The 11,697-nt window shown below is 36.2% G+C and overlaps 1 protein-coding gene across 2 annotated transcripts; it reads left to right on the top strand.

Annotated features, from left to right (window-relative positions):
* Window positions 1–942: 942 nt before the first annotated feature.
* Window positions 943–11,697, top strand: LOC111385614 (golgin candidate 4-like). Of its 2 annotated transcripts, none has more exons than XM_023010034.1 (15): window positions 943–1,323; window positions 2,926–3,024; window positions 3,327–3,422; window positions 4,040–4,153; window positions 4,318–4,456; window positions 4,538–4,602; window positions 5,146–5,313; window positions 5,454–5,531; window positions 5,715–5,858; window positions 6,009–6,305; window positions 6,402–6,467; window positions 6,843–7,045; window positions 9,970–10,024; window positions 10,365–10,550; window positions 11,115–11,697. In XM_023010034.1, exons 1-15 carry the CDS (start codon window positions 1,087–1,089, stop codon window positions 11,448–11,450), a joined length of 2,283 nt encoding a protein of 760 aa, XP_022865802.1. In that variant the 5' UTR covers window positions 943–1,086; the 3' UTR covers window positions 11,451–11,697. The 2 variants fall into 2 exon arrangements, with proteins under 2 accessions (XP_022865802.1, XP_022865794.1); XM_023010026.1 differs by having other exon boundaries at window positions 5,712–5,858.

Below are 11,697 nucleotides of genomic sequence, written 5' to 3'. Positions count from 1 at the left end.
CCCTATCCAAATATTTGGTCACATCCTACACCATTACCACGCTCACTTGCGGCCACCACCGCCAACATAGCCTAATAGTACTACCGCTACCAACACAATCCCACTACCAGCAACATAGACATCGACACAGCCTAAACAACCTACCACTACATCCGACACCACCACAACCACATACTACAACATTTAAGTTCACTCTAATCCCCAACAACCGAAAAATTGACCGCCAACCACAAACCACCAACGCACTGCACAACATAGAACCATCATCACCTACACCATCGTACAACACAGAACCACCACAACAAAATCACAAAAATAGGAATGACAGTGCTATTATACACGAATCTATGTGAACTCAACCTCTTCTCTGCACAGTGCAGTCTCTCCACATCACCATCGTTGCTTGCGGCCTCATTGCATAATGCGATGCTATGAGCGCCACCGTCTTACAATGGAGGGGATGGAGAAAAATGGTCTCTGACGAAAGTACTCTCTCGTGGCAATGGCGACGATGATGATGGCGATGAGAGTCCATTTGTGAGGGAAAGGGTAAAGAGAGACGGTATAGGAAGATAGAAGGTAGACGAAGATAAGGAAGAAATTTATTAGCATTTGAATGATTAGGGTAGAGAGAGTGTATAAAAATTAATTTATAATATTATTATTATTATTAATATTAAATACCTAATTAAAGAATAATGAAAATTATCACCTGATTTTAGAATTGTATTTTTTTTCCTAGTGGAAATTGGTTTCAAAATGGGCCGCCTTTTAGCCTATAATAGTCAACCCAATGCAATCCAAGGCCCAGGCAATAATTATTACATCATCCACCATGTCCGGGTTTTCCACGTAATATAATCTGCTAACAATTACTTACAAAAATGTTTAAAAAATAAAAATAAAATAAAATAAAATAAAATAAAATTCTTTACAATTTCCTTTTTAGCTCTCAGATCTACTATTATAGAACTACAGAGCCCTACAACTAGCCCATTCAATTAATTTCCCCCAAATTATCAATTGATATACAAAATATTCGTAAACGTCAACCAGAAGAGGACATATTGGGCGTGAAATTGATTGATGATGTGGAATTCGGTTGCTAATTTGAAGGAAAGTTTGAGTAAAATGGCACTTGATGTACACGACGATGATGGCGATGAAGATCTGTCGATTTATACTCCCCGCCACGATCGATTTGATAATAGTAATTATAGTAACTCGGTTTCTGAGCAAAGGATTTCTCGCAATTTCACTAATTCGAGGTCACCGACACATTCGCCAATTGCTAATGGATTTGAGTCCCCTCATAATCACGAGGTATTTTATTATTTATTCAAGATTTCAATGGCAGTGTTTTTATATCCAGTGGGTTTTATTTTTTTGGTTTAATTTTATCTATTTGTTTGATTATGATTTTCGTTTGTGTATATTGGTGGAGTTTGAAATTGGTTGCAAGGTTTAATTTAATTTGCTGATGTATTTTTGAGATTCAAGTGGAGCGTTTAATTTGTTGAAACTCAGTTTTGGGGTGGCTCGAGGTTAAATTTGTGCATTTTCGATGCCTGTTTGGAGATTTTCTACGATATTTATATGTTTCTCAATGTGTTGTACGTTCGCTATGTGAACTTGAAAGATCTTGATGTGAGAATTATGCATAATAGCTAGTTCGTTCTTATTGTTGCTCATGGAATGATGGAATATCAGTTCTTGTTTCTTAGTGATGCAAGTAATGAATACTCTATAGTTGAGTTGTGGTGTATTTGAATATAATTTTTCTTAGTCGCTGACAAATGCCGATAGCTTTTCTGTGGGAGAGGCTGAAATGATGTCTTCATGACATAATAGGGTTGAGAGTGTGCAAATGACTACTTTTCAGAGGATTTTTGTGTTATTTCAAGGAATTATGAAGTAAGTGATATGTGTAATTCAGGAGTCAAAAACCTATTTCAAGTTTTCATCTCTAGTGAGAATTATGGCTTATGCAAAACATCATGTTTTCTCACCTTCGATAGAGAAAAATTGCTACATTCTTCTAATAAAATTGTTGGGAGAAATAAAATATTTAGATTTTCTTGATTTCTGTATTTAAGAAGATAACTTTTTGGGAATAGACTATCTTTTTTGTGAAGTGCTAAAAAGTGACACTAATATTATCCATCTCATTTGCTGATTTCCACTATTACATTGCAGTGATTCATCTCATTTTCATGTAGTAACTCTAATACGTAAGAGATACTGGTCTTTTAGGCTCTGCCACATTGATTCATGGGTATTTAAGTGGTTGCAGCCTATATAATATCAGCATGGCTTTCAGCTATGATCTGAAATCCCACAAAATTGCTTGCACATTGTGTAGCCTGCAGTTAGGCTTTAGAACAATACTGTTAAGTCTTGTCTGATGAATAGAGCTCTGAAAAATGCTGTATCACTTGTGGGTTTTTTGAGCAAGTCATCACTCTTGGTATACCTTGGACTGCTGGTTTAAATGAACATAGTTGTAACTGGTTGCCTTCTTGGGCTAAGTAATTTGAGGCTGGAGTACTATTTGCATTCTTAAAAGTACAAATTTTTAATCCAACTAGCTCCCATATTCCAAAGTTTTAGGGTAAAACATCGTCTCTTTAACCATAGTGTTGTTGGATTGACTTGAAGGAAGCTTCTCTTCTTTTTGCAAATATGGGTGGAAAATATATTTGCATCTTGCGAATGTCTGCACTATTACATCTAATTAATTAATCATAAATGAAATTAATCTAAGGGACTCGATCAAAGCATCTGCACTGTTGCACATAAATTCTAAATTTTTATATCATGCTTGCACAATCTCAATAGATTTCCTTGGAAATATTAATTATTTGGCATAATTTTCCTTTTCTCCCTCATCTGACATCAATTCATGTATCATATGTGCTCTTGCAGATCGAAAAATACAAAGTAGAAATTAAGAAGCTTCAGGAGTCTGAGGCAGAGATCAAGGCATTATCGGTTAACTATGCCGCATTGCTGAAGGCAAAGGAGGTATTTCACACACTAAAAATATTCTAATCTAAGCTCTCATAAGTTGCGATTGCTTGTTATTCATATATTGAAATTGTCAGTTAACTGATGATGGAAGAAATGTGTTACATGCATTTTGTTGAACTTATGAGTATATCTGTTGTATCTTTTATGTGTAACAACACATCTTTCAGCATTTTACATGACTGATTTTTGAAATCTAATCTAAATAAAATCTTTCTTTGGTGAATTTTTGCTTTAGATTATTAGTCCTTGCATTTGGGAATCTAACAGTTTGGTGTTACTTGTGCCTTTTATTACAGGATCAAATTTTGAGGTTGGCTGAAGAAAATGACTCATTGAAACAAAATCTTCTTACAACTAATGCTGCTCTGAATGCATCTAAAAATGTGCACAAGGTAGATTGACAATGTTAAGTGCTTTTATTATTATTATTATTATTATTATTATTATTATTATTATTATTATTATTATTATTATTATTATTATTTTAAATTAAGAAAGAGAATCTGTCAGTGGATTTCTGCTAAAATTAATGCGGTTTAAAGATTTGAGAATTGGATATCCATATGTGGTACAGGATTTGAGGGAAATTAATAGTGGACGAAGCTTGTATTCTAACTTTGATCTTATTAGTAGCAAAGCTTGTATTCTAACTTTTTAAGATCTTATTAGAAGCAAAGTACAATTAAGTCCTGGAACCTCTTTGTGAGATTATAGTGATGCTATGTATGTGAACTCTTGATAAAGTTGGGTTTCTGGACAATAATTTTGTCTGATAACGCACAATTACTTTGGCAGGTGAGTTTAAGACTCAATAATGATGTTTATGAGTATGGGATGTGAAGTGATTGCCTAATAGTTGTGTATTGGTTGCAGTCACACAAAAAGAAATGATTGGAATTTTTAATTGCTTCTATTTCATAATTGAAAAGTCGTGAATATTGCCACAAGTCTCTCTTCAATGCATATATTACAACAAGGTGTTGGCTGATATTATCTGTAATTTGTTCAGAGGAGTAACGATTTTTCACCTAGCCGCCAAAGTAAAACTGCAGTAAAGAATCGTTCTACTGCAAGCCCACAACATAATGGACTAGGAAATGGAACCACTTCAGCCAATGGAAAGGTAGGAAACTGTGTCTTTTTCGTTTAGAAGTCATAATTTTTCATGGTATTGGAATTTTTCTTTCTTTAACTCTTCCCATTTCCTTAGTCAAAAACTTTAATTTCTATTTTGCACGTTGTCATTTATGGTGAATGAACTTGACAATATATATTGATGCCTTCTAGGAGCTAACAGATTTGATAGAAGAAAAAAATAGTTCCCTTGCAGCAATGCAAGCTACTCACGAGGTTCGAACGACAGAATTGGGAATGGAACTCGAGAAAGAACGTGACAAATTTGCAACTTTGCAGAAAAGATTACAAGGTATTTTGGTACTCATGGAAGATCCATCTCTGATAATGTGACATTTGAGTATTTGAGCTGACAGCTTCAATTCATTCTTAGAGGAGCAGAATTTGAATGCATCTTTTCAGGTGGAGCTCAGATCATTAAAAGATGACAGTGATAGAGTGAGTTTTTATCTTATTTCTTCTTCAATGACTGCTGTGATGCTAGGGCCTTTGGTGCTACATAACCAAAGTGAATGAATTTTGTTGACGACACTCTTAATAACTAATGCATTTGTCTCTGGTATATGTTGCAGTTGGAATGTCACAACGTGATATAAACTTTGCTTTGCAAATAACAGAGTTCTAATGTGTCAGTTTTTCTAGAGGAGTCACTTGTTTGTCCCGGTACTTAAATTATGGCAAAAAAGACCCAGCATTTCCTGTCTGTGGTCTACAAGTAGACCTTAATGTTGAACTGCTGTCAGTTGGAGTCATCAGCTTGCTGAACTTAGATATAATTATGCTGGTGAAAAAGCTATATGTTGGATGTTGCTATTTGAACATGTCACTTGATAAATATCTACATTAACATCACCTGTAATTGTGACATGCAATTCTGCATTTCTGCCTTGTAGCAAAACAACAGCTTTACAAATCCTTCTGGTTACCAACTTTTTATGTAATTATGTTGACTTACTGTTAGGTTTTCCTCCTGTTTTTCAGATGTCCAAAGATATGAGCAAAGTACACGATGAACTGAATCAGAAGATATCAGAGATAAGAAGATTGCAGATGGAGTTACATGGAAGAGAGAGAGAACACACCGATGACACGAGAGAGAAATTAAAAAATGTTATTTCTACCCTAGAGAATGAAAAGAGAAATATTAAGGTCAATGCCTTACCATGGCTTATGAACATATCTTTCGCAGAGAGTAATACATATTAATTTCTATGGAAGTACTACATCATATTCAACATTCAAGTAATCTTGGACCTTACACCTGCTTCAATGCTGTTTTTCCATGGTAGAAAGAAAGAGATGAATTTGAGGCTGCTTTAAAAGTTCGCTCCTCTCCAGTACATAAAGACATATCTGGCGGTAATGAGGTGAGTTCATTCTAGCCTTTTTGTTGTTCCATAGTTATCTCCTTCCCACTACTATTGTTAATTCTTGTCTGCTTCTAAATTCATTTCAAAGCAAGAAGATGATGCATTTATTGCTATTTGTTAAAGATTCTTTGTGGTAGAGATTTTCAACTTCTAAATATGTATGTAATTTTTGTTTAGAAGGGAGAACCATCAAAGAAATTTCCAGAACAGGAAGAGATGCTGCAATCATTGCAGAAACTGGAGAAAGATTTGAAGGAAACACGCGAAGAAAGGGACAAAGCGTTGCAAGGATTGAATCGTCTTAAGCAGCACTTATTGGAAAAGGTGTGCCACTTTTCTGGTCTCTCTTTTTTGAGTGGGCCATTACAAATATTGATGATGACATTGAAGTTCTGTTCTGTTGGGATCAGTATCTCACTTCCCATTTACATATTCTGCTTAGTCAAATTGATCTTGTGTCTGCTTTGTTCACAGGAAGCTGAAGAATCAGAGAAAATGGATGAGGATAGTAAAACTATTGAGGAACTGAGAGAAACCAATGAATACCAAAGAGTTCAAATATTGCATTTGGAGAAAGCTCTTAGGCAGGCAATTGGAAGCCAGGAAGAAATTAAAATGTCTAATAACAGTGAGCTGAAGAAGTCTAAGGAAACAATTGAAGAACTTAATAGAAAATTGGCTAGCTATATTAGCACAATAGAAGCTAAGAATATGGAAGTTCTTAATCTGCAATCTGCTCTTGGCCAGTATTATGCTGAAATTGAAGCTAAGGTTATTCTCCTTCTCAATTTCATGTATAACATAAAATAAGGAAGGAAAAGGATATTTGGATATTTCAATAACATATGTACAAAACTTTGTGTTCAGGAACGTCTTAGAGAAGAGTTGGCAGTTGCAAAAGAAGAATCAGCTAGACTTTTTGAGCAGTTGAAGGTGTAGTTTCCTAACTTTTTGACTGTCATAAATTTTTATTTTGCAGTCTGTGTCTTTACTCTTTTAATACTGTTTTAAATTTTGTCTTTAAACTGTGGGCAATATAGAGTTACTAAAGCTAATCTTGATTATTTCATATGTGACATTATGCGTCAATCAAGTTAAAAGCTATTCAACATTGTATGCCTCTTAATAATACATAAGCTGCATCTTACAGCTATGAGATTTGATGTAATATTTTGTTGGGTGTGCTTTTGATATCTTAACGCTGGTATGCTTTTCGACTGTCATATTGCTGATTTAGCAAATTGCCCGTTTGTGTTTGAATGCAAATTGACTTTATTATCCTACTGTCTCACTTCAAATGTTTTCCAGGATGCACACCAACAAACAGGAGCATTGAAAGAGGAAAAAGGAGAAATATTGGGAAAGCTTTCACAGGCTGAAAGAATGCTTGGTGAAGGAAAGAGTAGAGTTAAGAAGCTCGAGGAAGATAATGAAAAACTGCGACGTGCTCTTGAGCAGAGCATGACAAGGCTAAACAGGATGTCTGTGGACTCTGATTTTCTTGTTGACAGGTTAGATTACTAGAAGTTTTCATGCATATCTCTTCTGGATTTTGCATGTTAATATTCTTAATGCGAGATATTAATTTTCATTCTTCCATATTTTTGGTATTTGGTTCTCTTTTTAGGCATTGTAGAATTTGCCATACAAGGCAAGTGAGATTCTTTAGAAAAATATTAGGAAGACAGTAGAAGTGTCTCCCAGAAGATGGGTTAGGGTAGAATAGGCATGGATTAACAGAATAAGACACATATGGCTGACTGGTATATGTATAGTATGAAAATCTCTCTCATCTTGGCCATGCCATTTCATGATCTCACCCAGAACCATTTGTTACTGGTTAAATCTTAAAACACTCGTCCCGTCTGTATAATCAATATGGGCTACACCAGCTCCTGAATTCCAGTGGGTCACTAATGTTTGAAGTTGCCAGACAGTATGCTTGGTTGGGTGGGTGTGGGGATTGGGGCATCATGTTTCCCACTGTCCCTGCTGTCCTGCAATTATTGATCACGTGAAAGATCTCGATCACTCATTCAGCATTTTGAGGTTAAGATGCTTAGCCTTAAATCAGGATGTTAGTAATATTTAAGATCTTTTCACTTCATAGAATGTCCATGGATTCTGATTTTCTCGTCTGCTGGTTAGTTGATGAGGACATCCTTTATAGTTGGACTTTTATTATTGTTTCAGTATTTTAGTTGGACTTTTATTTAAGTTTACGTATTTTAATTAGGACTTGAATAATGGGCTTGGCCCTATATTTCTAGGTTTTCATTATTTAAACCTATCATTGGTTTGTAATTTCTGAGTTGATGAATTGATTAAGAATTATAAAGTTGGCTTGGCCGTTTTCTCTCCTCCTCCTCGTTTCTGTCTTCTTCTTCTCTTCTCCTCCCCTTCCCTTCTTGTTATTTACTAATTCAGTAATCTCCCTAATTGTCCTTGGCAACACGTTAGTATGGATTTTGTGCTAGGACTACCACGCACCCCAAAGAAGCATGATTCTATTTTCGTGGTTGTCGATCGTTTCTCGATAACTTATTACGTTGTCTGGTCCGGGAGAACCTTCGAAATTGGGATTTAATCCTTCCTGTCGCTCAAATCGCATATAATAGCTCCGTAAATCGTTCATTAGGTATGAGTCCATTTGAAGCCGTTCACGGATACAAGCCTAGGAAACCATTAGATCTCATCCCTATGTCCCCACAGGCTAGAGTGTCAGTTTCAGCCGAAGCATTTGCACAACACCTTCGTGATTTGCACATTGAGATCAATAAACAACTTGAAGCTAGTAATGCAAATTATAAACTACAAGCTGATTTACATAAACGACATATTGAGTTTAATGTTGGGGATTACGTTATGGTTCGCATTAGGCCAGAGCGGCGTCTACATGGACCCGCCTCCAAATTGCAAGCTCGTAGTGCTGGTCCTTTTAAAATTTTAAAGCAAGTTGGTCCAAATGCATATATTGTTGACATTCCATCCCACATTGGTTACCACCATACTTTCAATGTTGAAGACCTTGTAGCTTATAAAGGCCATTTCATTCCCTCAGATAATCCCCTGTTACCTCCTTTTGTGAACCTTGATCCTAATTCTTTGGCCCCCTCTAACCCACTACCACCTCTCACAGTACACACAGATAAAATTGATGCTATTTTAGATGAAGAAACTGTGTTCACTAGTGATGGAGAGGTTCAGCGCTTCCTTGTTCGTTGGGTTGGTCGACTAGATTCTGATTGTGCATGGATCTCTAGGGAAACACTACAGCTTTTGGATCCAGATTTGCTAGAGCTTTATCGGAGTCAGCAGGATCTTCCTTGGTCCAGATCGCCTCCCGTCCACCCGAGGGGGGTTGATGAGGACACCAGGTTCAGACCGCCACTGACGCATTTCTACAGACGCCGGAAGACACTTGCCCAACCACTCAGCTTATGGTTGGGAGATTGACGGGAGTCTACGGTGTTATATCCACTCGACAGGGTCGAGTTTTCTCCCACCCCGGGAGAGTTGATGAGGACATCCTTTATAGTTGGACTTTTATTATTGTTTCAGTATTTTAGTTGGACTTTTATTTAAGTTTACGTATTTTAATTAGGACTTGAATAATGGGCTTGGCCCTATATTTCTAGGTTTTCATTATTTAAACCTATCATTGGTTTGTAATTTCTGAGTTGATGAATTGATTAAGAATTATAAAGTTGGCTTGGCCGTTTTCTCTCCTCCTCCTCGTTTCTGTCTTCTTCTTCTCTTCTCCTCCCCTTCCCTTCTTGTTATTTACTAATTCAGTAATCTCCCTACATCATTAGTCTTCCTAAATTTTCAGTTTATCATTATATGAGATCAGAAAATTGAATAAGTTCTAGATGAATATGAGCTGTCTCTATTTATGTCTAAATAGTTTGGTCGACATTTTTTGGTTTTGGTTTTTGTTTTTATCATTGCACTGGTTTTCAAAGAAGAATTTGTCGATTTTATGTGAGAGTAGAACTATGAAATTGATGGTTTATATATCGTTTTCTTATAAATTCTTGGTCATCGCTTTGGTTTTGCTGGGAGTTGACCTTTATTTAACTGCGATTTATCATTGAACAAATGGATAATGAAATAACATTAATATGGTGGATAGTTGGTTTTCTTTGATTGTTTGAGTACTTTCTACATAGGCCTCTGTTCATCTCTTTAATGCACTATGGCGATGTTATGAGCTTTTGATGTGCATTCCTTTGAAGTTCATTTTATCTTCAGTCAGATACCCTAAACAATAGACCTCATCATGGTTCTACTGTTGTCTTGCCAGTTTGTACTGGTCCGATCTGTACTCTGCCGCACCATTTACGTTCACAATTCAACAAATATTCACAGAAATGTATTTGGCCAATTTATGTTAGTTCGACTGTGAAGTTTTAATGAATGGTCTCTATGGCAGGCGCATTGTAATCAAACTACTGGTGACTTACTTCCAGAGAAACCACAGCAAAGAGGTATGGTGCTCCATATATCTAAATGATTCATGAAGGTCAATGTATGAGCAGTTATCAATATGCGTTTGATAGAAAGCCTAGAAAACTTTAGGATGCAATTAAACAAATATTTTATGTTCTGTTTCTCATGATAATTGTAACCCTCTTGTAACTTTGTTTAGCCCCCTAAAACTCTTCTCCTAGCCCACTTGTATAGGAAGAAGAATGTCTTAAGGAATACAACATCCAAACTAAATGCTTGAATAATGGATCGAATGACGGAACACGCTTCGCAAGAATAGCAAGAAACTTTTTTCTGTTCCTCTTAGAAATTGTTAGTTACCCATTTTAATTTTCGCAGGTTCTTGATCTTATCGTTCGCATGCTGGGATTTTCTGATGAAGACAAGCAAAGGATAGGTATTGCCCAACAAGGGGCTGGCAAAGGAGTAGTTCGGGGTGTCTTGGGTCTTCCTGGTCGATTAGTTGGTGGCATTATGGGTGGTGGTTCCGCTGAAGCTCCCACAACTATGGCATCTGAGGACCAGGTTGTTCTTTCTGTCACTTTCTCTGGCAACCCTTATTCTCTTTTTGGTGCACGCCTCTGCACATTTTATATATATATAAAAAATTGTTCTTCAAAAAACTGAAACTGGATATTTAAGATCAGAGAAAAGGAATCGTTTTTTCTTTTTCCATTCTTCTAGTGCGTTTGTGGGAAGGTACTTATATATTTTGGTATCTGAGCGTGTGTTTTCATTATTCACCTGTAAGGATTAAACGGTTCTTCAATTAGATACAAGGCACATCTTGTTCCACTTTAAGTCAGCCTAAAAGGTTTTCCGCCTCAGAGGAATGACCTCTGAAAGGAAAACCGTTTATACCACCAGATTACTTCATATTAGGACTCTAGTACGAAAAATAGTTTTAAGATAAGTGAAGCACGCTCTTAATGGGATGTTTGATATATTGATTTAGACTGTAGTGGAGATGATTATTGAAGTAAAAGAAGTTGAAATTGTCTTATTGTCAAGAACTGTCCCATGCTGTGAACCAAATATATCCCAAATTGTTCTTTACCAAAAATCAATATTCTGGACATTTTCTTCCAGTCTTTCGCAAATCTGTGGGTTGATTTTCTCCTCAAGGAGACCGAAGAAAGAGAGAAGAGGGAGTCTACGGATGCTGCAAATGGAGCCAATGGAGAACATAAAGAAAGTCCAAACCCTATTGGGAGTGTTTCACCTTTGTCAGATAAAAAGGGGAATAATGCTGCCGCCGCTCCAACTTTCTCAAGATCAAACCCTTTTCAAAACCAGAACCGAAGCCCTGAGTCATCTCGTGGAAATTTCCTGAAGCCTGAACATTCTGATTCAGAGTTTTCTACGGTACCAATCACTTCATCTGAAAGCAATTCACATATTTCTAGACTGCTTCCGAGATATTGATGATTTATATAAAATGTGTTCTATAATGGTATATATTTTTTCATTCACTTCTGTGCAACTAGTGACGGTGAAATTTGTTCTTTCAATTCTTTGTCCCTCTATGTTGCACAAGTTGATACCTATGTTGGTTGAAATTTGCTTGCACAATATTGAGATTGTCACAAACATGATTGTACATCGAAGAGATCTTAGAGAGTGAAATGTACATAAACATGACAATTAATACATTATTTTTTTACGTTATTGA

Source organism: Olea europaea, chromosome 3 (genome assembly GCF_002742605.1).
Source record: "Olea europaea var. sylvestris chromosome 3, O_europaea_v1, whole genome shotgun sequence".
NCBI lineage: Eukaryota > Viridiplantae > Streptophyta > Magnoliopsida > Lamiales > Oleaceae > Olea > Olea europaea.
This window is presented reverse-complemented; position numbering and strand designations above follow the sequence as displayed.

Excerpts from the sequence above, each read along its gene's own strand:
- LOC111385614 (XM_023010026.1), top strand. The coding sequence starts at position 1,087 with ATGATGTGGAATTCGGTTGCTAATTTGAAGGAAAGTTTGAGTAAAATG. Across the intron at positions 3,025-3,326 it reads CATTGCTGAAGGCAAAGGAG|GATCAAATTTTGAGGTTGGC; the intron begins GTATTTCACACA and ends CTTTTATTACAG. Across the intron at positions 6,306-6,401 it reads ATGCTGAAATTGAAGCTAAG|GAACGTCTTAGAGAAGAGTT; the intron begins GTTATTCTCCTT and ends CTTTGTGTTCAG.